This window comes from Lepisosteus platostomus, chromosome 20 (assembly GCF_059453375.1).
Source record: "Lepisosteus platostomus isolate fLepPlt1 chromosome 20, fLepPlt1.hap1, whole genome shotgun sequence".
Taxonomy (NCBI): Eukaryota; Metazoa; Chordata; class Actinopteri; order Semionotiformes; family Lepisosteidae; genus Lepisosteus; species Lepisosteus platostomus.
In genome coordinates, this window is record NC_142630.1 from 3443352 (window position 1) to 3469715 (window position 26364).

Genomic DNA, 26364 nt, shown 5'->3' on the forward strand with positions numbered 1-26364 from the left:
ATTTGCTGAATAAAAACCCTGCTGTGAATGAAGGAGGGCGATGTCTACCTTTTCACAAAATTTCAATCTCCATCTCTGTAAACCTGGAAATCATTTGGGGTTCCTTATGCCTTTGGTACTGTATGTGTCCCTTTACTTCTAGGTCATTGTGAGAGATGGTGACCTCTTGTATTCTCCCCGAGACTTGGACAGTGTCTGGTCTTTTCCTCAGTACTGCTTACACAGAAGCCAAAATCTGTAATATGCACTTCTGATGCTCACCGCCAGCTGCTGTATATTGACCTGTACATTATGCATGCGCACTTGATTTTCACAGCAAAGGAAAACTTCTATATCTTTCCTACAAGGGCCAATGAGCCAAATCCTGGGTACCGAGCAGCATTTCTCTGCTGCCTCATTGGCTAATTCTTCCACTCAGCTAAGCACAGATTTGGTGCTGACACTGCTTCTCTGGAGAGGTCACAGACAGCCCATTGACAAGCATAAACTGTCTACAGCTTTTGCCCTTGAAAGACAGTAAGGCTTCTCACAGTACATTTTGGGACTGAAGTTTCTTTTTTATTTTAATGTGTCTCTTTTGAAACACTCCTTTAAAAATATGAACGAATGGATTCATTTATTTCCCTTTGGAGTGGCAGTCTAGGTGTGAAATATATTACAATGGCATTGTTATTGCTTTTGTTGTTTGTAGACGATATTTCATTTGAAGGAGAGTTTCTGAGAAATTAACATTTATTTTTCCTAACAGTTTTTCCAAAGCAACCTACATTTGCACCCATACCTGGGGATGACAATGGAGGTAACTGTATTACTAAATACATCAAACACACTATTTATCTGGGACTTGAACTCAACTCTTCCAGTTACTGTTGCCCCTAAAGATACTGTAGGTAGAACGTTTAAGCTGGAGCAATTGGTTGTCGGAGAAGAAATGTTTTTGTCTTGCCAAAAATACGTAGGACAGTAGGTCACTCACTGCTTGAGCTTTAAGATGTAACATTAGGAATAAGGCAGAAAAACTCAAGCTTTAAATATCCATGTGCTAATACAGTACACGTGTTATGATGTATTTATTTCTTATATCTTGAGTCAGCATATTTATTTGACATTAAAGGCTTCAGATAATGCTATTAACAATAGATAGATTTTGTTACTCATCAGGAGCCGTACACGAGTTAACGTCGTTTCCCAAACACCCTCACAAGTACAGGTACCTGACTTAAACCTGCTAAATCTTTTTCTGAACATTACCACTTAATTATCGGTGCATTACTAATTAGCAAAGATCAAGCAAAGAGGTGAGTTTTTTTTTTTAAATACAATTCCAGTTATTACTACATGGGATATCAGTGCCAGTACACGAGAATGCACTCTAACACGTGGTGATCACATGATGCAAAAAAACATCTGTAGCTAATGCATTTATATTCCAAACTTTGAGCTGATATCCTGCCGGCAGCTGCCAACCTGACACAGATGTACAGAAACTGAACTCTGCAGTCTTTTGTGCTTTCAAACAACATGGAATAGTGAGTATTATAACAGCAGGTGACACTAATATGACTTGAATACTAATGTGCAGATACCTGAACACCACTGCCTTGATGACACAGGGGCTGTGTCAAGCTTGATTTGCCCACTCTCAGGAGATGAGGGAACTGCTCTTGTCTCACACAGCAGTCACTGTGAAAATGGAAAATGAACAGGCCTCCTGCTGTTGCTGTGTAAACACACTCATCTCCAAAAGAGGTTTCAGCGACCCACAGCACTAAATCAAATACCTGACAGATGCTACATTGATTATTCTATTTCATTTATTTGTTATTTTATCATTCACGTGTTTTCCATGACATCTTACTTTGAGGTGTGCAGAAACTTCAAAGATGTTTCTGTTGCTCTTTTAGTGCCTTCAACCCTGCTTGAAGATCAGTCTGGTTTATTCAGCTGCTGAGGAAGGACTTTAAAGAAAACAGTAGAGAGCCCCTATGGAGGAAAAGGCATGAGTAGAATGTATTCTTTTATGGGGATCTGCACAGGATAAACAAAAGACATACTGTATCGATTAAGAACAAATATCCACAATACATGTACTGTATAAGGGCACCAGCAGCACTTTCTTCAGCTGCACATACATTTTTTCAAAGATAATTTACGGTAATACTTGTGTGTTGATTATATTGTTTGTTCATATAGCATGTTTATAAACATCACAGAGTTACATATTAAGGAAAGATTTATAGTAACCCAGGATTCTGACAAAGAAAAAAAAAGATCAGTATCAGTACATTATGAATTTATGAATTTCAGATTTATAATTTCGGGGTTATAAAAATTGTTGCTTTTTTTCAGCCTGGTTTTCGCAATAAATTTTGGTTGCACAGTCAGTTCGGCACACTTATTAACTTAAAATAGTTATGTCAATCGTATGATTTTAAGAAAAGGTAAGTAAGGTGGGAACTTCTTACCCTTAATTATTTGAGATCGTAATTTTCTGTAAGAGTTTTACATGAAGATAATTTTTTTTAAGTGTTTATGGTAATGTAGATATACATAGAGAGATACTGTACAGTATATATCTTAGGGAGTCTAAATTAACCTTATTAGCGGCGATAAAAATGATAGCTGCAGTTGATGTCTGAACAGCTAATGTGGATTTAAAAATATCGATGCAAACTGACACCATCACCTTTAATATAATACATTTTTTGCTCGTCATAATTGTTTGTTTTAATGTACACAGATTTAATCAACATTTAAATGGGAGAACTTGTGCTCTTCCAATTATAGAAACATACCTGAAACTCTATGATACTCATCTGAGAAGTGGTACTGTAGTTCATGTACTGGGACAGGCTAATAGGGTAGTTTGGTTAACAATTTGCTCTACTTAGGCAATAATTAACAGCAATTAGAATTACTCGATTGTGTAACTTAATAATGTATCAGACAGTTTTGTGTTATCACTCTAACCCCAACCTTGACCCAATTACCAAGTATTATCAAGAAGTGTAAAATTGCTGGTCATTACCAAGTTAATTGTATTGCACTGCCTAGATAAATGTAATGGGATTTGTTACTGTAATTCAGCAAATAGAAGATGCAGTCGGCTGTGTAGTCCAAACAGGAAACCAGAGCAAAAATGACAACTTTAACCATAAGGTACGGGAGTTACTCCCTTTTAATTGTGTCCCACGTCAGACACATACTGTAGGTAATGGTAATCATATTATTCCCTCATTTTGCAAAACATCAAAGGGACAATTTAGAATATCTCATCAAACACAGCCAGCATATTTGTGAAGGCTAGGAGGTAACAGGATTATACCTGGCACCCTGGAGCTGTGAACTGGTCAGTTCACTCTCCTGCCAAGTTACATTGCTTTACTTCTTATTTTAAGGTAAACTAATGTATTTCTGAAACACACAAATTCTTGCAAGACAAAATGTGACTAAAGGAAAACAAACTATAGAGGGTAATCCACATCTGTCGTGCCCTCCCAGTCACAGGAATTAAACATAAGAACAAAATAAATTCACTTTTAAACTCGAAGCGGTGTGACACTTTGCTATCACTCTGTTTTCTTTTCCTTGGAACTCTCCCAGGTACTGTATACTCTCACCAGAGGATCTTTTATTTCACTCCAGGCTCAGTGGTGCTCTGCACACTTTGCTACCCTGCTCAGTTCAGTCCAACTCAATTCTATATAGAGCCCTCTTTCCTGTGGGGTTCATATTAACCAGGACAGAATTCCTGTAGGTGTTTAACACTGAAATACTCCAGAGCAAGTTTTTCCTTCTCACAAAAGGAAACATTTCCAGTTTATCTGTATCTTTTTGCATTCTGTGTTTTGCTTGTAAGCCGCCATGAAAGTAAAAAGTGAAATTGCCGAGAGCTAACCCACCCTTGTTCAATTTATAGATTTTCTAGGACCACAGGCCTGTCTTTCACTTAGACACAAAGTTGCACGGTTGCTATTTATATTCATGTGCAGATTAAAAGGAATTTGATGCGCCGTCTAGTTCACTCAAGAGTGTGGAACCCAAATTGGTATTTGTCCCCCAGCGAGTCTGTGATTAGACCCCCGTGGGGAAGGCATGAGAAAGGGAAAGTGATAGGAATGCTGAATTAAAACTGAGAGAGCAAACGCAGTATTATTTGTGAAACTAGTATTAAACGGTATACTTAAGCAGGGATGTTTGGAGCCAACAGTTCTAAAACAAGTTTATTTAGCACCATTGTAAAAGGGAAAGAAACCGTCCTTTCAGAAGCCAGCTGAGGAGCCCTTGTTTAATTTTAGAGGTTTAACAGGTGCTATACAAATACTTGATGTATTAAAAGTTTGCAAGGGCTAAAGAATGTTATTAAAGGGGAAGAAATTAAAGACACAATTGTGAAAGAAGCGGGACTGGGAGGACCATCACATCAGGGAGTGAGTCCTCAGGAGGGAAGCCTATGAGGCTCTCTGTGCTGTCAGTCTCGGGAGCAGGCTGCGATGCCCTCAGTGGGTTTATCACTGGAGCTTGGTATAGAAGACAGAGACGGCTGCTGGTGTCGCTGAGCTGGATAGATTAAGTGCTCCTGCTTTGAAAATGTCACTTTGAGTTATTTTTGCACTGGAAAACATCAGAATCGATAACCTGAAAAAAAGTTCAGAGACAGTGGAGTGGAACCCAAAAATGCTTCACTATTAGAAAATCTCAGAAAAACAGGCTAATTACAAAGTTCAAGAATGTTTTTTTAAAGAACTCAATTGAAACCAAATGCCTGACACCTTTACTAAAGTGCTGTTGTTGTACCCTCCATCTCCAAAAAAAAACATATTCACTGATTCATTAAAATTGAGCTTTTTACACTTATCTTAATTGCTAGTAAACTCTTCACAGTTATTTATTAAGAAATAAATCATTCACAATCAATTATTAGCAAATTTAAAAGCTGAGGTAGATTTTGAGAATGCTTATTTCTATGATCCCAGAGAGTCCTGCAGATTCTGCAGAAACACAGCCTGTATCCTGATTGGTCCCCCTAATCATAAATCCTTAAGGCAGTTGTTTGTGAAACCTGAGCTTTCACTTTTTCCTTGATGACCTTTCTCAAAAAGGAAAACACCGAATCTTTGCTTAATAAGTGAAAATTTGGCTCAAACAGCTACAACATTGCTCTGCTCACTAAGGATACACAACATGTTTTGAAAACCTCATAGTGTTTATGTGTCTTTAGTTGTGCACTGCAATTAATAAATTATGTAGGAGACTCTTATGGCATTTTATAAATTGTAAGTTAAATCACTTAACGTGACCAAAGGACAATTATTTTCTTATGTAATTATTATGCATACTGTAATTGATAGCTTATTAACATATTGCTATGTCAGTATCTTAGTCATGGGTTAAGGGTTCATCAATGATGAATTTTAATTTTTCACTTCAATTAACAAATATCTCATTATTAATGCATTACAGGCACTGGCATTTCACACAATGGAAAGCTTAACTTTAATTTGCAATTTGTGTTTTATTTTGCCTAATATTTAATCCTTAAATTGACTTGATAGAGACAACCCTCTGGTTATTACACTGGGAATTATTGTGCACATGAAAACAGACATGATAATTTATTTTATTATTGACCAAAATGTGCTCTTTCATGTATCAGAGTCCAAATAGCATCATTAACAATTTTTAAGGTTCATTTTTATTTGAGATACTTTTAAGTGGTTAAATCTCCATTATACTGTACTGTACATTTAGTTAGACACACAAAAATAAAGTGGGAAAGTTTAACTTACTGAACGTCATAAAGACAATTTGAATTAAAACAAACTACAGACCTCTTTCAGTATGAGAGTCAGTATTTGATATCCTCTGACAGGGGTACCATATACTGCACATTAAGGTAATGTTACCTTAATTTTACTGTACAGATCTTTAAATATTATCTATTAAATTAAAACCAAAGGGCTACAATTTCAGTAGAAGATAACAGGATCACATTTCTGCATCATTGAATATCACTGAGGTGAGCAACATCACCTCAGGAAAAACACTCTGCTAGTTGACAAATCTAGCAATGGAAAACTTCAATAGATATCTAAAAAGAATGAGCAATACTTGAAAATAATACACAGTACTTAAGGAATGAGAAGCAGATAGGTATTGAATTAACAATTAATTTATCTGAGAAATACAGATGATCTTTGGAAGATCTTGGGAATGCAAGTACTGTAACTTCATCCTACAGGATTTTATAACTAAATTATTTGAATGTGTTCCCAGGAGAATTTAATTGGATTAGAATTTTATTGGAATGAAAAGAGTGGATATGCCCATTGTTTGTTTATATTAAGCTATATTGTGAATACATTTTATTTAAAAGTTTCTTTCTAGATTAATTTTTAGAAAGGTGTGTTTATAGTGAACAGAAATCTTTATTTTCCTTTTGCGTTGTAGGAGGAAAATGTCATGTCTAAAATTCATACAAAACATCATGCTAAAGTATTTGAAAATACTTGGGGTGTGAAAATAGACAATTCACTTTCATTTAAAAAAGGGAAGCAAGCATATTTTGTTTTCCTGCTCTTAATGGTTCTTCATTAATGCAGGGAACTATTCAATTCAGCACCAAGTCAGTCGCTTGTGTAAATATCGTCAGTGTCTCTCATCAAAAGGCAAACTTGAGAGGGCTTCAGCAGAAGTTCCCATTATAGTCAAAAGGTAATTGTCCATGTCTGCTATTACTACATCTTGAAGCTGGTTTTACATCACTGGAGATAATTCATTTCTCTTTACTAATTTCTGATTTTCCTGTGTTTTGTATTTAAAGTCTAGTCAGCTTGTTTTCTTTCAAGAAAGAAAAAGATGAAAGCGTAAGCATAGTCTCACACTATGGCCTTCATTCTCTTGTGCCCTTGACAATATCAAACAGGCCACTGAACTATCTCCCTATCATACATGGCTGTCTGCTGTCCCTGTTAGTCTTTTTCCTGGGAGGTCACTGGATAATGAGGGAAAACATTACTGGCAAAAAGCTTGGAATTCAGTGGACACCCTGGTCCCAGTGATGGGATCTGGACTTTGCTGATTACATTACCATAATATCTCACATAAAGAAACCAATGCAAACCAAAATTGCTAAACTGTGAACTACTGCAGCGAGCAAAGGACTCGACACTAACAAATCAAAAAGTTATGAGTAGAAGAGAAACTTGATGGAGAACAACCAGAGGAAGTGGACACCTTCTTTTATCCTGGAATAAGTGAAGAGAATCCAAGACAATCTGGGGAGTGACCAAGACATTCAGAGCAGGATAGAAGTGGCCAGGGCAGCTTTTCTAATATGGCACACCAAACACATATCAAAAAGACCAAAAATATGAATATAACTTCAAGCCTTCATAAACAAATGCCCTAAAAACATCCTTCACTTACTGTATAGTGGACAAGCATAATAAGTAATGAAGATGAAGATCCATGGAAAAGTATAAACCAAGAGCAAATTAGGTTAAATGTGGAAAATAGGGCTGGATTGAGCATGCAATGAGGAAACCAATATCCAACACCACCAGGCAAGTGGAAATGTGGAAGACCAAGCAACAGCTGGAGAAGAACTGTGGAGGCCGAAATGAAAGAAACAAAAATATCATGGAGGGTGAAGGAAAGAACACCACAGCATCAAACTTACTGGACTATACTGGGGAACGACCAATCTTCCCAAAGAGCAAAAGGATTTAAGAAGACAGAACTATCTGACCACATGAACTACCATGCTTAGATCACTTAGAAGACTGGAAGAATTTACAGTAAAAGCCTATAGGACAAAACCGATCAAAGAAAATTTAAATATGTATTGAGTGGGCTCCATTTTAAACTCAAATACAGGAATATGGGATAAGATGCTAATTTTATGATACAAGGACACGGCTCAACACAAAACCACTTTGCTTCAGTAGAAATGTCTATATTGCAAGTATTTTAAATATTCTCATAACACTTGCACACGCATAACAAATAAGGCATCTGTGCTAGAAATTCAACGTACTGTAGCTTCTAATTGGATAAACAATTCTTTCTCTCTTTATTGAGGTTTATGGGAGAAAGATGTAATTTCCAGGTTGTGTGTACAAAGTAAGCTGATTTAAACATCCAGCAACTTCATGAATGTGAAGTATAGCAAGAGTTAAAGTATCATTGCATTGGGTTCATTACAAACTAAGAGAGCGTGTCTGTCAGAGCTCTGGTTCATGAATATCATGAATTACAATGTATTTGCTCAGAAACACCCAAAGCAATACAAGATTCACAGCATGGGCAAACAGTGATTACAGTTTAATCGTAAAATAAGCATTTCATAATAAATTTTGATGTGACAGATATGCTAGATTTATTACATGTAGTATACAGTGTGTATATATATACACTTGATCCTGCTTGATTCCACAGTGGGCAGACAGCAGTGAAACTGTTATTAAAAAACGAATACCATGGAATACACACCATTCAAAACTTTACTTTCATTGCATCAACCATTTTCTAAGTTCTATAAGATTTGTTAAAGTTTTAAAAAAATAGAAATGGAATATACTGGAAATGACTAAACTCAGACTTCCAATGTTTTGTGTTTCAATCCACTTCTTGGTTGTAGAAGGGTAGTTCCAGTTTTCAAGTGGGTGAAAGCCTTAGTGTAGTTGACTCATTGGGTTCAGCCAACATTAGTCTGATTCCCTTCCCCACCTAAATCATTAAATTGGAATATTTTTTGTCTGGTTGGTTTCCTCTTCATGCACTCACGTGTGTGGTCAGTTTTATTGAACATACGTGTAAAAGTAATGTTAGTAACAGAGATTTTACATGATCAAAAGAACCTTTATACAATTAGGGATTCATTCCACTTATTTAATTATTATTGTTTATTAGCGTTTAGCACCATGAAAGACGAGTGCGTTAATGGGCGGGCCTGGGAGTGGCAGAACACTATATCAGCATATCAGTTTGAAGAGTATAAGAGTGTTGTGATACCTTCAGGTAATGGTAATGTCAGGGTAAAACAGATTCACCACCAGCTGATTTTCAGATTGCTTGAACAGTTGGACAGACCAGCCATTGTGTCCAGGCAATACAAGATAGATTGAAGAACACAATTTGTAGTACAGTATATTGCCAGAGGTATGATTTGGCATAGTCGGTCCAGCAGAATGTGACTTCAATGTAATCAAATAAAGATTAGAGTTCTTGTAAATTCTAATCTTGTATGCTGTATTTGGTATATTTAATGAATGTGAATGTATTCCAAAATATAATTAAAATTATATTTCCCCCATCATTGTAGCATGTACTTAGCATAAGAGGACTTCCCTCTATTTTTATTTCTTCCTCTTGTAAAATGTGTTTTCCCTTGTGGCTAGTTTTGATTATCTTATTTTATATAGTGTACTTGCAAAAAAATATTTATAAAAGTGTTTGTGGGTTTTTGATAAGGAATGTGGGAGGTGTCTATGACAGTATCCTCCAATTATTACAAAACCTAAAGCCAGATAGGTTTTTGAAAACTTGTTTTAAAAAGAGCCCAGATTTACCAAATAAATTCAGATGAAATAATCCAGATAAGACCAAAAATAGTTCTGAATACTTGATAAACAAACACAGTATTTTCCCCGCTGTGAAAGTTACAATTTTAGCTAGCACATACAGTAAGCCAATGTACAGAAAAATGTTGTTGCAAACACATACTGTGCCACACAGACAATTTTTTATTTTTATTACACATTATACGGGAAAGTGGGAGATATTACCGAATGCATTAGTACTAGGGTGCAGTGTAAATGCCCAGTGAGTGCTGATAAAACGTGGTAAAACATTGCTTCATTGATGAACTGCCCAGATAGCATTGCTTGGCCTTATATTCATCAGACCTTATGTCTTAAGCTCTGTCTCTGGTGACCTTTCAAACTCAACAGTCATTACAATTGCAAACCCTAGAACCTACCCTGGACTTAGGTAATTGGGTTTTAAGGATTCAGTCTTAACATTAAAGAATACTACATGAAATGTAGCTCTTTTGGAATGATTACTTTTATTTAAACATTCAAAAATGGTTGAATGTTTCAAAAGGATTGTGTTTTTTTTGTGTCCATTCTTACTAGGTGTTGGTAGTGTCCGATTTTATTTGAACAAACCAAATACACTCCACATTTATTGATTGGTGCCCATCAGGAAGTATCTCAGTGATGTTCTAGGACAATGCAAACTGATGTACCGTATTTTTGTAGTTTAGTGTCAAAAGAGTCCAGTGAGAATACATGTTTTTTTTCAAAATGCAGCTGATTTAATGTTCATTATTCTGCTTTTGTGCTGGAAATTTAACTTGGAATTCAGGACAATTTTAATATTTGAGGACATATTAAGGTTTCAGACAAGGGTTTTATGAATATATAACATTTTGTTGTTATTCTTTATAATCACTGAATCATTTAGTAAACTACTGAAATTTACCATTTCAAATCAAACCAGTTACTATTAAACAAAAAGCTCTCTTCCAATCATAGATAAAATGTTTAATCATCAATTGGGAAAGTGAGGTTTGCTACTGTCTTGGGAAGGTTAAGAATCACATAACTCTATTGTTTTATGTTTATACTTACAATTGGACAAAATACAATTGTCTTAATCTTAATGCAGTACATTTTTATTATTTTCCTTATTAAGTTATACATGTATGATTAACACCACAGTTAGCAGCGCACCTCCTCTGCAGACAGAGATTTAACATTTAGATTTAAAAAAAGACTTCAAAGATGATACTACATTTAATTTTCACTTTCCTCTACAAAACACATTTATAAAGGCCATCCAATATACTTTATGTGTGGATATTAAAATCTAAGAGTGTAAAACCTTCTGTTGATTTGAAACTTCTATGTTGAAGATCGTTATCCTTTATTTTAACAATGTGTTCTTAAAAGTGATAAGTAGGCAGAAACGGTCTGTGCAGACCAATATTTCAGTTTGCCAATTTTAACCGGCATATAAATTGGAATGCATTCTCTTGTGGCCAGAATACCCATTACCTTGTAGAAGAAGTCAATTTACAGAATGCCCAGCTTTGCTTTTTATGAAAAAACAAACTCAAGGGCTTATGTCAGGATAAGCCCACAAATTGAGGCTTCAAACAGGTGTTGATCAATTTTAAATGTAAGCTTCCAGTGGGGGCCAGATGTTAGCACTGCTATACAAATTGAAGGATTTATTGATTTATTAAAAGGCTAAAAGTGAAATAGAAGACGTATTTGCTTTTGAAAAATGTTTTCCTAAAGCAACCAAAACAAATTAATAATGGTATGCAGCATGTCGAAAACTTTAGAGGGTCACATAGGTGCAAAATGTGGGTAATGCAAGCGAATGGCTGAGGGAAATGAGATGTGTGCAGAACTGTCTTGGCTAAATACAGAAAAACGGAAATAGAATTTTGTGGATTATAAAAGACCCGAAGAAGCATATGGATGATTCTGACAAGCAGATGGGTAATTTCTTTAAGCATATGGTTCTGAGGGTAAAAGTATTCTAAACTAGTTATGAAGAAAATGGTCTTTGACTCTTGAAGTGATTGACATACACTCAAATGTTATTGAAACTCCTACTGTTCTACGACTAACAGTCCAGCAGCCCAGTGGAAATGAAGCAACATGATTACTTTCTCATAAGTCTCTACCTTAGAAGGAGCCCACATCATATGTTCTGAATTTTCCTAATTTCAATGCATCTCCAAGCCCTCTGTGTATTTTTGCTGACAGCTCTTGTTTCATAAAGCATTATTTGGATAAATTACAGTATATTAATTATATCAATTTCAGCTGGGAGATTGGAGAATTCCTCATAGTGGAGTTCTCCCTCTGTCCTGGGAGAGTAGAATGGTGTTGATCAGATCAGGAAATCTTTTTACAAGCAGAATGATTTTTGTCACAGGTCTTAATCAGTGGAACAACTCTTGTGACAAGAGGGATGTCATTCAAATGCCATTTCCCTTCACATTGAGCACTGGCAGTTGATTTTCAAGGTGTCACTTGGATTGACTTTGGTTATAGTTATTTGTATTTCCCCTTTAGCAGGCACTGTAATTGTACAGTACATTATTTTATTGATATGTTTTTTCACAGAATTCTAATGGATATTCCCACCCCCACCACAAATTTGTTACTTTTGAACCCAGTGTTTCCAGCTTAAAATAAAAACAAAAAAAAATGATAGCATAGGTTTCATAAAGTACTCATCAAGCCTTTACATAATTTTATATGCAGTATTGCATTTGAAAATGGAAAGTTTAAGAATTTCCTCCACATTCTGAACTGAAAATGTACTTCAGATTCAGTTCTGTAAAACTCAGTACATTATTGTACATTAGCTTTTATGGTAGCACTTACTCTAGTCATGACAAAAATGAAACGTTGGGACTTATGTTTTCATCCCACTGGAATTGGCAACACCTACCTTTCTGTAGTGTGGTGATCCCAAAGGTCACTAAGCTGTTAGATTGCAGATGCAAAATTAAAGTCAAGAATTTCAACCCAGGGATCTTGGACAGAGTGTTATTTTCTTGTCTGGTTTATAAATACTGTGTCAGTCATTTTCTTTCCAAAGATCTAAACAAAGAGCTGTTAGAACTACTCTTTTAGATTTTTTTCAAACATACAGTAAATGTGCTGTTGGTGCTGTACACTGGCTTTTTTCATGCTTGTCCTTTTGCATACCTCTCTTTCAATGCCAATAAGTAGGCATTGAGCAGTTATAACATCCTAATTTAGTGAATTTAGGATGGACAGACCAGTTGATCCCTTCCAGATGCTTGCATACAGTAAATACAAAACTTGAAGTAATGGTGCCTCTATATGAAACACAACAGCAGCACTGAACATAAAGCACATAATTCCCTTTTTAAGTCAGCGAAAAAAATAAATCGTCATCATCTTTGAACTGAGGAACAGACAAAATCAGTGTGTCTCAAATTTAAATGTTTTGGAGTCAATAATCTGTTTTGCCATATTTGGATTTCCCCCCCTAATATTTTAAAAGCTGTGTTTTCTACTTTTAGCAAGGACAGATATGCATTTTTTAAAAATACAATGACATCCCTTAGGTGTATAATACTTGAGTTTTTCTATTGCTTTTTCCTCATCCATTGTCACAGCTAGGACGTGGGAGAAATGAGCATTTTGTGTAGCTGAATGGTTTGAGCTCATATAAACCATAAAGATCCCTTATCTTACCCAGTAATGCTTTCTGGTAACAGTTTAAGAACAGATGGACCAGGCTGGGTATTGACATCCATCTTTTGAAAGTAGTCATGAGCTAAACATCAATTGATGGTTTCCAGAGCTGCCATTAGTGAAACATTATTGTTCTTTGTGATGCTATAATTAATTACATTTATCAATCCTTCCCACTAAATGAACTTCTTTATAGAATGCTAATGATGTTTCAATTATATGTTCCCTTTGTGACCTGAAGCATTGTTTATAAATTGTTAAAATGTCTCCTTTTTCCTTAACCATCTGGATGGATTCTGCAATAAATCCCATCCATATTTTTGTGGTCTCCTTGTAAGGTCAACCTTATAACACTTCTCCCTTACAGTTGAGCTTCTGCTCTCAATTATTAGGATGGACAACATTAAAACAGCATCAAAGAGGGAAATTGGATTATTGCACTGTGCTCAGTATATGTCTGGCACCCCTGAGGGATACTAAAATAAAACCCTTCTCTTTTCAAAGGGATAAAATAGAAAGTCATTCCATCCTTTAATATTAATGCATCATTTTTACAACTGTTTATCTATCAATACATCTGTCCCTGTTTGAATTCTGTGAGTCAGGATTAGTGGTTACAGCAAGACACAGTTGCTGTATTTTCAGTTCTGTGTTGCTGTGCCTTTTGCTAATCTGCCGGCCTGACTCAGAAGGAGTGAAGTGAAAGATAAACAACAATAAAGAGGAAATAATAGTGATATCATTTCACATCCTATGATAATGGCCTAACTGAGCTTTTGCAGTCTTGCACTGTGCCACAGTGATGCACAGCTTCTAAAGAGCCTCCTGCAGCAGTAATAGGAAAAACAAATCTGACTTTAGGATTACATGCAGTCTTCCAAAACACAAACAGCAGCCCCTAAGCAATTCTCAAAAAATAAAATATCCGTTCTCCTGTTGCTAAGGAGGTTTTTAGCCTGAAGACAGGCTGAGATAAATTAAGGTGGTTTGTGCTTTTCTATTTTTTTTAATCAACATACAGTATCACTCCAAACCGTTTAGGTTGCTACTACACCCACTGATCTACAGTTTGTGTACGTGGTCTCATAACCAGCTCAATGGCTTAATAGCACATTTTAAATCATAAGTCCTTTATGGTACTGTAGCTGTGTAGGTTATTCTTTGTTTTCTGTGATCAGATCAGACACACAGCAAACCTACACAGCAAACCTACTCAAAGCTTCTTTTGACTCCAGATTGCTCGTCTACCTTTTGAAAATTACAAAGGGTAGCATATCGTCGTATTAAATTCCAGATTCTACTGAGGGGATTCCATTTCAGATCTCACAATGTGGGCATTACAAGAAGGCACGACTTGTTTTGTACGTAATGTTCCCTGTTTTCTAATTTACTTGATCTTTTCTTCCCCAGACCATGCCCAGCCACCAGTACGAGTTGGAGATTGTTGCCAAAGATATGGCAGGGAGTGATGTGGGCTTGACTGGCACTGCTACTGCCACCATCACAATTGCAGACAAGAATGACCACCCACCTGAGTTCACCAAGTCTATGGTAAGAATACACACACTGAAAAAATCTGTTTTAGGCGTATGTGCTTGTTACCAAATAGATTGTTTTTTGATGTCGTTTTTAACAAACCTGTTCTTCTTCCATAAGTTCTGGCTTCCCAGTGTGCAGGTGCACTGTGTGTGTTTCTATTTGGTGTGCCACAAGCTCACAAAACTCCCTGTTCACTTTATTACAAGCTTGGGAAACACTGTGCGATGTATGAAGTTTGGTCTGTTCCTTGGTCTAACTAAACGTCTCCGTTTGCTGAGCATACACATACAGTAATTTTTCCTAAAACAATCGGAACATTTCAGTTAACACTTTCAGGTAAAAAGTTACCTGAAAATGTTAACTGAAATTTTCCAAAAGGCAGATAGTGTTGATTGAATGGCAGCCATTTGATTTAATATTTATTTTCTCTAGTTTGAAGCAACTTGGTACAAAACCACAATCTGAAAAGAGTAGCTATATGATATATATATACTTTATACAGAAGGAGGGCAGAACAGTGGTTCAGTGCTTTGCAATGCTGCTTCACAGCGCTTGGACCCTGGGTTCAATTCTGGACAAGGGGTGCTATATGTGTGGAGCCTGCATGTTCTCCCTGTCTTCACATGGGTTTCCTCTACATACTGATTTCCTCCCACACGCCAAAGACTTGTGTGCATTTGTTTCTGTATTCCTGTGCGACATCCCACCCTGCCTTGTACCTGTTGCTTGCTGGGATAGGCTCCAGCTCCTTCGCAACCCTGTATTCAATAAAGTGGTTCGAAAATGGATGCATAGACAGAAGGAAAGACAGAATTATTTGCTTAAATATTACAAGCTCTGTACAATAAATGGCATCTGAAATAAACTTAAATTAGCAAAGGAGCAGAAATTCACATTTTCGATGAAGTTAGGCATTAGAGTAGTTAAGTAGGTTTTGAAAGTGTGGCATGCCTTTGTAAACCCTTTCTGCTACTTTGACACACAATAGACCTTGTTGAAAAAGCAGTTTTTACCTCATCATTCAATAAAAGTGCCGATGCACAATACTGTGCTGACAGAGAAATTATGTTGGCAATAATAAAGTGGATTTCAGTCCCACCATCTCAAACTTTCCTCCTCCATGACCTCTAGTTTCCTATTTAAAATGATTGCGTAATAAGTCTTAGGTCGGACCTGGAAGACAACATAATCACTTTTACAATCCTGGTGTTACAAAAGGAAGTGCGAAGGGCTGCAGACTGAGGGTTCTGCTGCATGTCAGCACTGCCTGAGGTGAGCGATGGTTATAAATAGCGAGAAAACAAATGTGACAGGATACAGAACTCCTTTGTCAGATAAAAACTGACATCGTATTGAACAGTTACTGAGTAGTTTGCATTCACATGATATATATTTTTTAAATGCACTGCCAGCAATCTGGTAAAATAAAAAATAATGTTAAATTCCCTGGTTGATAATGGAAGCGCCATGAGCTATTGTTAGGGTTCGCTCCACAAATCTCCCCTTCTCTTCTTCAGGAGTTTCAAGATGCATAGCTGTGTCGCCACTGAAGTGCTGAGTCGCCTTACAAGAATAGGAGCGTGCTGCTCAAGTGTTACATTTTACTGAGAAAATAATACATAAACATGTATAGAGTGAATAGATGTGAAAAGTATTTCAGAACACTTGCTGCCTAAGTGTAAATTGCAAGTTTTCAGCAAATTGTTGAATCAAATTAATTCAAATATTATGTAGGGTGCAATCCCATCCTTATTCCATCAAGCAGTGGATGCAAGGCAGGGTTCACCCTGGATGGGACACCAGTCCATTGCAGAGTGTGTGTGTGTGTGTACACACAGACACACCAGGTTGAATTATCCCAGAAGGCCATTAACATAACTACACTGTATTTTTGGTCTGTGAGAGGAAACAGGAGCCAAAGGTAAATCCTTTTTATCTTTGACTTTATATTTTCACAAAACAATGGCTGAATAAAATCTGTATCAGCCCCACAATTCATATTTACAAAAGTATACTCTTTCCAAAACAAATCTATCTTTGAAGAATTCATCCTCTCAGTGGGGGGCCCCTTTAATGACTTGTAGTTCAGACTTGGAAGGAAGTCAAAAATCACACTGATGACTGCAGAGGCACATAGGAATACTGTGATAGACGTTCTATACACACTTGAGCATGAAAAAGAGAGAATACAGACAGAAAAACTAAGTAAGCTGAAATGAAGGAGCAACAAAGAAATGCCTATTAATTCATAATGATTGAGGCTGCATATCAAACTTAAAGTAGGCCCTCATTAAATGCTGTTCTGAAATCACTAAGCACTGTGTGTATATATGCTTATCTGGCACCATGGTGTTAAAGTTGCCATCTCATAGCTTGCAGAACCTGGGTTTAGGCCCTACCTTGGTGGAGTTTGCACGTTCTTCCCGTGAGCACGTGAGTTTTCTGTACTCTGGTCTCGTCTCACTTCCCAAAGCTTTGCTGGGCTGATTGGAGTGGCTTTTCTGGCATCCCATCCAAGGATAGGGTCGTTTTTGGCTCTGTCCCCCTTTGCAGACTCCTGCTAGCTGGCATTGTTACAATTACCAAAAGTGTTGCGATATCAAATGAAGGTTATTTAAAGCTTACACATAAAGTGCTAGAGGAGATAAATAAAACACACATACTGTATTCTTTCCAGTTGTTTTGCTGTGCATATTTCTGCGATACTACACACACAGTTGTATCTTCATTTTGCTGCAGAATTCAAGTAACAAGTCCCAACACATTTATCAAGGCGGTGCAGAACAATTAACTTGCTAATGACCAGTAATTTTACATTTCATGATAATACTTGGTAATTGGGGCCAAGGCTGGGGTTTGGGTAAGAGTGATAACACAAAACTGTCTGATACATTAAGTTACACATTAGGTTAATTCTAATTGCTGTTAATTAATGCCTAGTAATGCAAATTGAGACAAAACTACCCGATTATGCTGTCCCAGTACATATACTGTACGATACTTCTCAGATGAGTGTCACAGAGCTTCAGAGATCTCACTATAATTCTGGAAGAGCACTTATATTTAAGAGCCAAGGTGCTCCCATTTCAATGCTCAATTAATTAGTGTACGTCAAACCGAATACTTAGGAGGACTGGAAATTGCCTTTTGAAGGAGAATAGGTCTGATTGGCTACTTTAAAATAGTTTCTTCTATATAAATCTCCTTTAGTTTTGTGATTGGTTAAAGAGATGTTTAATGTTCATAATTATTGCACATAGTTCATCCATTCAGCTGCAGCTCTCATCTCCTACTCTAACCTGCAAAGGTATTCATTCTATTAAATTTAGAGTATGTACATATATGGAATGTATGCATATACCGTGGTGTGTCACTTCCCAATAGCTTACCTACAACGCAGAGCCCATGTACTCTATCTCCTATTCAGCTATAGTTTCTTTACATTAACTGCAAAGATAAAAAAGTTCAGACACAGACTTGTCACTCTTTAGTGAGGAATTCCTAGCTGAATTAACTTGTGCTTTATGCAAATTCATTTTGCCCTTGGACATTAAAGAAACTCTGTATTAATTTACGAACAGCCCCTTAAGCTGTCGCTCATTCATTAGTTAGTCCTCATGGTCACGGAAGATGGTCTTGCATGAACCTGACCATGGACATGATTGATAACTCCAGTATGGGATCGGCGCTCTCTCTGGCACACGGAACAGCTGTTATCTCAGGAGATATCCGGTCATGTACTGTGCATTCTGGTCGTGGTAAGCTCACTGGGATGCTCTCACTTTGCTTCCCTCGTTCCCACATCTTTGGATCTCAAAGCTAAGCTGCTGGCCCAGATATTCTTTATCTATCTGAATAAGTCGTGGACCATAATATTCCCTGAAGTCAAAATAAGTTTGCTTTTAAAACACTTCTTTGAAAAGCTTCTTCTGGGCCCCTCTGGTGTGCTTGCCTTGGCTGAGCTGGGAAGCCCGGAGTTTGACATCCAGATGACATGACTTACAGTACCCAACGGAGCTGAAGTCAGGTGATGATAGTTTTGAGTCTTGTGTCACCTGCTTGGGAGAGAATACTCATTTTTGTGTGACTCCCTCTTAATAGCTCTCACAAACAGAACTGGTAATATGACTGCTGTCCTTGTTTCAGCCCCACACAGTAAAGAAGGACAGATGACTGCATTGTAGGTCAACAGTTTGGTTTAGTGTGACTGCCTTTGTTTCCCAGTACAGCTGATTTGATATTCCAGGTGCAACCACTTCTGCTTCGTCTCTCTTTGAGGAGGTAGCTGCCAGGCCATGTTTTTTCTCTATAACCCCCTTGGAGGATGCAGAAAAAGTGACAGGCCTTCATGGTTACTAAAGCAGCTTCAGGACTGAAAAAGTCCTTCCCTTTCTTCACTTTGTCAATACTGACTCTTCATTTCTCATTCCCTCACTCGGCAATCTGATTTTTACAGTCATCTGTTTCAAGCTGAAGGAGCAGAAATGGAAGCTTGGAATTTTCCCATTAATAGTTACTTGTCCGGACAAACAAATAGGGGATGATTCAATTTTCACTGACGGAATGGAGCACATTGCAATAATGGGTACCTGAGAAACTGCTCCACTGCTGGCTTTTGAATATGCATGTTCTGGGATGGAGACTTCTTATCGAGTAATCCTCATCATCGATTCTCAATTAAATCCTGACCAAATCAATTCACATTTATGGCATGATAAGTGGTTACCACTCTTTTGTAAAATTATCGAATCTTTAAATGAATTCCTGGTGTTTCCGAAATGTCGGCTGTCCTGCAGGAGCTCAGGGCCACGGTCATCTGCACACAAAGTAGAACAATTCTAATGGTTACAGCACTGACAAACAGCACACAGACAAGGTGTGTAGAATAAGGCATGTATTGAGAAGCTAAAAGCGCAATTAGCAAAGAGCGAGAAGCCTATATACTAGCGTAATAATCAATTTGCATTATTTACAATATCCAATGTAAATCCTAAGTTTTATTCAAACTGCAAAATTACAGTATATGCAGTTTCAACTATAATGTACTGTAAATTAGGGACTTTAAGATTTTAAGGGACTTTAAGACTTTAAGAAAAAAAATCAATAAAGTAAACAGTGCAAGACATTCTCCAGTGATGGAAGGGTCACATATTCATCCCCTGTTGGCAGTAACCTGCTCAGCCTATAATATCTGTGGTACCTGGAGGCTTCGGACAGCACCTTAGATATGAATATTAATTAGGATTCTCAACAAGCACACCCTCTCATTCGCTGATTAAGATGGGCATTGTACTCCTGACATGTCAAATCTGCCAGTCAAAAGCACTGACAGATTCCCCTATGTTGTGAGCTTCAGGAAGTGAAAACAAAAAATAAAATAAAAATGCACGTCAACAGTGCAATTTAGTCTGTGTTACTGAAATTGCTGCCTGTCTGAGAATTGTTAGGGTAGATGAATGTGCCAGTGATGACCCAGCCTTCATTTAAACTGCTTTTTCTGTCCATCCAGTTTCCAAATTGGCTGAATGTATGAGGCTATCCTTTATCTTCATTTTCTCGTAGAAGTAAAATGGCTGCTGTTCGAGGCTTGTTAATTTGTGCCGCTATCATATACAGGATGTTATTGAATAAATGTGGGGTGAAGCTCTCAGACAAGATAGCTCACAGTCATGCATTCATAAATGTATTGATTTTATTTAATGCATTCTCTCAAGAGAGATACAGTACATTTTAATTCTAAAGTCTAATGGTTATAGCATAAGCTACAACAGCTCTAATATGTTATCCAGTTGTGCTTCTTTTAAGAAGAGCTTTTCTGGTATAAGGATTTGGTCAGATATCCGTCTTAGGTTTTATTGTGATTTTGAAAGAGGAGTTTTCACCCAGGTCCTGGAGAGCTCTTGTCCTGCACATATTTAGATCACTGTTAAATCACCAATTTCTAAAGATTTGGAACCATCCATTTTTATGTGATTAACCATGTGATACTGCATGTTAAATGAAGTAATTTAAAGAGATGGTGGTCCTACATGATAAGTCCTGGTCCATTCCCTAATGGGTGTTCCTAACGTTTCAAATGAGTTGATACTCTCTCTAGGAGAGGTGGGGACATCTAGAGGTTTTGGTGGTACTCAGTGGCAAGTGAGCAAATTACGATTGGGATGATAGCATAGCCAAGACTGGCTGTGTATGCACAGGTAACCAATGAACAATGTTAAAACCCAGGTTGCACACCCTTTATTACCCCAGCTGACGACTTCTGGTTGCCAATATCAATCAAATAGCTGAATTCCTGATTTGAAGTTTTGCCCACAGGTACTGTGGGTCCCTTTTGAGACAGAGACATTGAGACATCTTTAAAATGCTTTTAAGATGTGGCAGGTGTTGAATTCTCCAATAACTCAATGAAGGGGAGTTTGAATTTTGAAACTGGGATCCCCGTTCTGTATTCAGATGCCCACGTTTTTGCCTCTTCCTTTTCCAGACCTCACAGTTGCTCAGTGGAGCAAACAGCAGCTCCGTTTTGCTGGAAGTGGGCTGGTGCCTCTCAGCATTTCTGTAATTTAGCACAGGCTGTCCCAGGAGAAACCCAGCCATATGCTCATAGCAGGAAGAAATGTCTTCATCATACATCCACCAGAGAGCCTTGTGAAAGTTGCCTTGGAAATAGCAAAGGTTCTTTCAGTCTTTCCTATTGTTAGACTGGCACTGAAAATGCACTTTAGGAGACCTCTGTCACTCAAAAACTAATTAGTTTCTGTTTGTTTGTTTGTTTGTTTGTTTGTTTGTTTGTTTTAGCAATAAACCACCAAGCAGATGCCATAATTCTTAGAACAGAAGCTTCATCTCTCCCAACATTTTGTTGCTTCTGTTATTTTAACTCAGCACTATTTGACTGGTGCAAATAATTTTAGTTATAGTTTTGAAGTGTTCCATCACCATATCTTTAAGTAATGGTATTTGTGGTCATTACTAATTACTAAAAAGGTGAAGTAAGCAAGCCTTCAAATAAAATAAATTGTTAGGAATATATTGCCACCCAATATTTAGCTTTAATTTGAAATAGGAATCTATTAGCAGTTTGATAAATTAACCTATTAATTAAAGGAATGCTATATTTCTAGATCTTGTTCGTGCCTATTCTGAAATAATTTGTAATTGCTCTTAATTTTCAGTTAATTTAAATGCTTAACAGAGTTGGTGCAAACTTCTTTGCTTTAAACAAGAGAAAAAATAACCTCTTTCTAACCAGTCTTTGGCACAAGATTAATTTTAGTGGATGAAAAATCCTACAATGCCCCTATCTCAATTTAATTTTTTTTAAAGCAAATCATCCTTAAGATGTAACCGTTATTTTTAGCTTGTTGTAATTACTTGTGTAAAAAACTGTGTGAAGTAAAACTTTAGAAGTAAAACTTTCTTTTACTATATACAGTTGCCAAACCAACTCACACCTGACAGTCAGGTTAAGACTGCAAACAATTTAGTGCAGAAATATTTCACTGTGTTCTCGGGGTTGGATTAAGCCAAGTATCCTATATTGTATGAAAACGTAAACATAAGAAAGTTTATAAACAATAGGAGGCCATTTAGCCCATCTGATAGTAGCTAATTGATATGAGTACTGTATCTCATCCTGCCTTTTCTTAAAGCAAGCCCAAGTATTGGCTTCAGCCTCTTCACAGGATAGGCTGTTCCAAATCCCACGCAACCCGTAGAGTAAAGCAGTGTAGGGCCTGCAGCAGGTTTACAGCACATTGTGAAGCCATAAGCACCCTGGTGGCATTCAAGTCTCTCTTTAGTGGTAAATGTTTTTTAGAAAGTCTTGTAGCATCATTAGAATGGATAACGCATGCGATTTTTTAACTTGGGGCCCCAGCCTGTCTTTCCAAGGTCCACATGGAGCCCTTGAGTCATACAATGCCCATCTCTCTGTTAAAGTTTAATAATACAATAAAAAAACTTCAGAACTGCAATGTTGGAGAGTGCTTACAGTTTGGGAATTACAGTTGGGAGTTTTTCTTTTTGGCTGGCTTGACTGTGGTCATTTGTAATTTAAGTTGTGATTCTCTCTTTTATGTTTAAGTATGTCGATGTTCAATATTTAAAACAGGCTTCTTGCAATAATTATTTAGCATTTTTAATGCCCAAGTTTCCAGCCATGAGCATCATCATCAAGCTGAGTTCTGGTTTAAAGCAGGCATGATACTTGGAGTGTTGAAGTCTGCATAATTTATGGTAGAAAGAAAGCTTGTTGATTTTAATTAACACTGCTTCAGAGGTAAGTTCAGAATCCCTAGGTCTTTGGCATTCTGCCTTCTTTTCCAGCCTTCTCAATATTTATGAAATCACATGCAGACTTCCCTGATGTAGAGCTGAACACTATGCTGTTCAAAGTATTGAACTTTACCACCACTGACTGTGTAGTAATCAGAATGTGTTTTACATGCTTTTTACCATTTTAATTTAATTGATTTTGTGAAACTGTGTATTGCTGCATGCCATTTGATGTATCTGCTGAGCCTTTATGCCAACAACATTAACACTAAGACCGTTTTACACAATTCTCAAAATGAATCCCAGTAATTAATCATCCTCTTCACATGGAGCGAGGAAGCCTTTCAGAGAGCCGCCAATTAAGCTAACAGCAATGAATGATGAGGTAGTGGACAAAAAATGAAAAACACCTGTATAAATGAGGGACACTAAGTATATAGAAAACAAAGGCTTCTACATGAGTGTGGCTCATCTGGAGACTTGGTGACTTTCAAAGAAGGGTGATTGTTGGAGCCTGTTGGACACGAGCTTCAGTGATCAAGACAGCCCAACTTGCCACTGTTTCACAAGCAACAATGTCCAAGTTGATGTCAGCATGGAACTTAAGGGAAAGCCATGATCAGCAAAGAGCAACAGTAGGAGTCAGCACACACTCCAGGGCGTCAGGGCATCTACATTCATTCGAAGTCCAAGGCAGAACAGGTGAGCATCTATACAGTAAATCAGTTGGCTCTAAATTTCAACTGGCACGAACAGACAAGTTTCACAACAAATATTTTGCAGAGAACTCCACAGACAAGATACCATAGTCAGGTTGCAGCAGCGCACACACCCCTCATCACACCTGACAATATGTGTTTTCAGGGCCTGCAGTGCAAACAGCACAGACAATGACCTACCAAGCAATGAAGAAATGTGCTCTCATCTACAAAAACATGGTACTGATGTTTCTGTATTCATATGTCATGTCTTTCTTAGTTACTAGATCAGAACCCAGTTACATTTTGTGGGATATTCTGGAATGATGCCTGAGATAGCGAATCAACTAGATATGAGCTGATTAAATTTCATGTGGAATAATGATGCCACATCCCTCCTGCAGAATTCCAGATGTTTGTAGACTGTTCCAATGGTGCATATACACTCCATAAAGACCACATAAGATGGCCCAATACCCTAATTAGTGATGATACATTGGTGTTTCCTTTTTTGTCCACTACCTGTAATTATTTGAAACCAGTCTATGTTAACTGTGTTACTCCCTGTGGATTTCAGATGCCATGTCATCTGAACTCTAAGGATTCTGGTATTTTTTCCATTTCCAGTATAAGGCTGTAAACACTGGGAGATGGCGTGTTCTGTTCTGATACTTCAGGGCTGTGTAATGTTCTCCCAGCCAATATCAGATTTTGCAAATCAGTCAATACTTTGTGCTGAATGATTTGGTGACATAATATACTAAATAAAGCTATAATCAAAATAATGGAGGTTAGGTCAAACAGTTGTTAGGGTCCTGGACTCTTGGAGGCTGTAAGTTCAGAATTCCCAAGTGACACACGCCTGTTGTATCACTGAGCAAGGTAATTCAACCAAATGATCCCAATAAATATACAACTGTGATGTATAAATGGTACAAATGTAAACTGCTTTGAATAAAACATTAGTCAAATAACTTAGTACTTTGTAGTACTTAAACTGGGATAAATCTATTTCATTTACTTGTCCCTTTTGTTTGGTTTGGTTTTATCGTAAAGCACCATGAGAGAACATATCCTCCAACCTGCTAAGTAAAGATGTGTCAAGATTCGTTTCACTGCATTCTTAACACGGGAAGCTCTTTAACACATTGTGCAAAGGAGGAGATGGTTTTTATTTTGTCACTACCTATTCTTTTCCCCTTTAACATGCGATGCAATAACAGGCCACCTTGTTTCAGAAAATAAATGACAGGCTGCTGAACAGAATACGAAATTAACGGAGAGGCGGCAATCAGTTGACATACAGTAGAAGATCTGGCTCACTCAAAAGGCTTAAAACTAATAGCTCTTTCTCAATGACTCTTTAGGTTTTTATGCTTTGTACCCAATTCTAAGATTGCTCCTCTTCCAGTGGAAACTAACAGGCGTGCTGTGGAGCCAGCTGCCAAGCGCATGGAGAGCTCTGTGCAATCAGAATGATGGTACTGAATAATACTGATGCTTTAATCATTTGTGTCTGGAGTGTCCTCTAAAAAAGGAAAAACTGATTCTTCCTGCAGAAGTTGAACAGTTTATCTCCTTTAATTGTAGTTTTTCAACCTCTTAATCCACTTTCTCTTTGGAGTTTCCTGGTTGAGCAAACATGACATGCTCAGAAAGGTCTAAGTATTATTTGCGAGACTCTGACACACCAAAGGTCAAGGCTCTGGCTGGTTAATGCATTTCATTTCCTTCACTGACCTCCACTTCCAACCTCTGCCTCCGTGGGAGCAGATAGTTCCTGACCTCTGTGTATTGTAAAGCAAACTCAGCATAAACCGTACTGGCATGTATCAGGTACAGTGTTACATATTTCGTAGAAATCCACACCTTACAATTATTTTTACCTTGATTTCTATTTCCTTTCTGTTTACTGTGTTTTTACATGGGATGACTTTCACATCCTCTGGAGGCAGCCTTTACTTCTAAAGGATCCCAGAGTGCTTTAGAAGTTGAAGGGAGGGACTAATGCCATCTACCACTTGAGCACAGCACCAGCTGTATAGAAAGCTTACAACACAGAAGTGATTAAATCATTTAGTCAATTAATTCATAGTTCTAACGTTTTTAGATGACTCAGAAACCTTTTTTTACCCAGGGCAGTGGGGTAAGACATACTTCTTCCTCATATAAAGGTCTAATGGGAACTTGATCTTATTGTCTTATCCAATAGTTGGTTACTCTTAAAGCACAGTGCCTCTTATCACCCACCATATTGGGGGGGCAGTGGTTTGAAATTCTGGTCAAGACAGGAAAGTACCCAATGCTACATGAGCAACATTCCAGCAGCAGTCTTATTGTACCGAGGTGCCTCCCACCCACGTACTAGATCATGCCTGGCTTACAAAATCTGATGATGTCAGCATTAGAGGTGGGATAGTTGCTGTCCATGCTCTTAGTAAGACCTGCTGTCTGATTGAATTCCAAGTGATTTTCAGCATCTTAATGAAAAATATTACAGGCCAATGGCTGTATTGTTTTGTGCTTGGATTCGTTTCTCCCTGCGTACAGTATGTCACTACTGGTATGACCCCAACATTAACCAGTCCATTAAA

The 26364-nt window shown here is 37.4% G+C and overlaps 1 protein-coding gene across 1 annotated transcript in view; it reads left to right on the plus strand.

The window, feature by feature from the left end:
* Window positions 1–26364, plus strand: part of cdh13 (cadherin 13, H-cadherin (heart)) — a 405276-nt gene that overhangs the window by 293465 nt on the left and 85447 nt on the right. The window contains exon 8 of the mRNA XM_088614488.1: window positions 14667–14807. Coding sequence (XP_088470614.1) covers window positions 14667–14807 — 141 coding nt within the window. The remainder of the gene's footprint in view (window positions 1–14666; window positions 14808–26364) is intronic.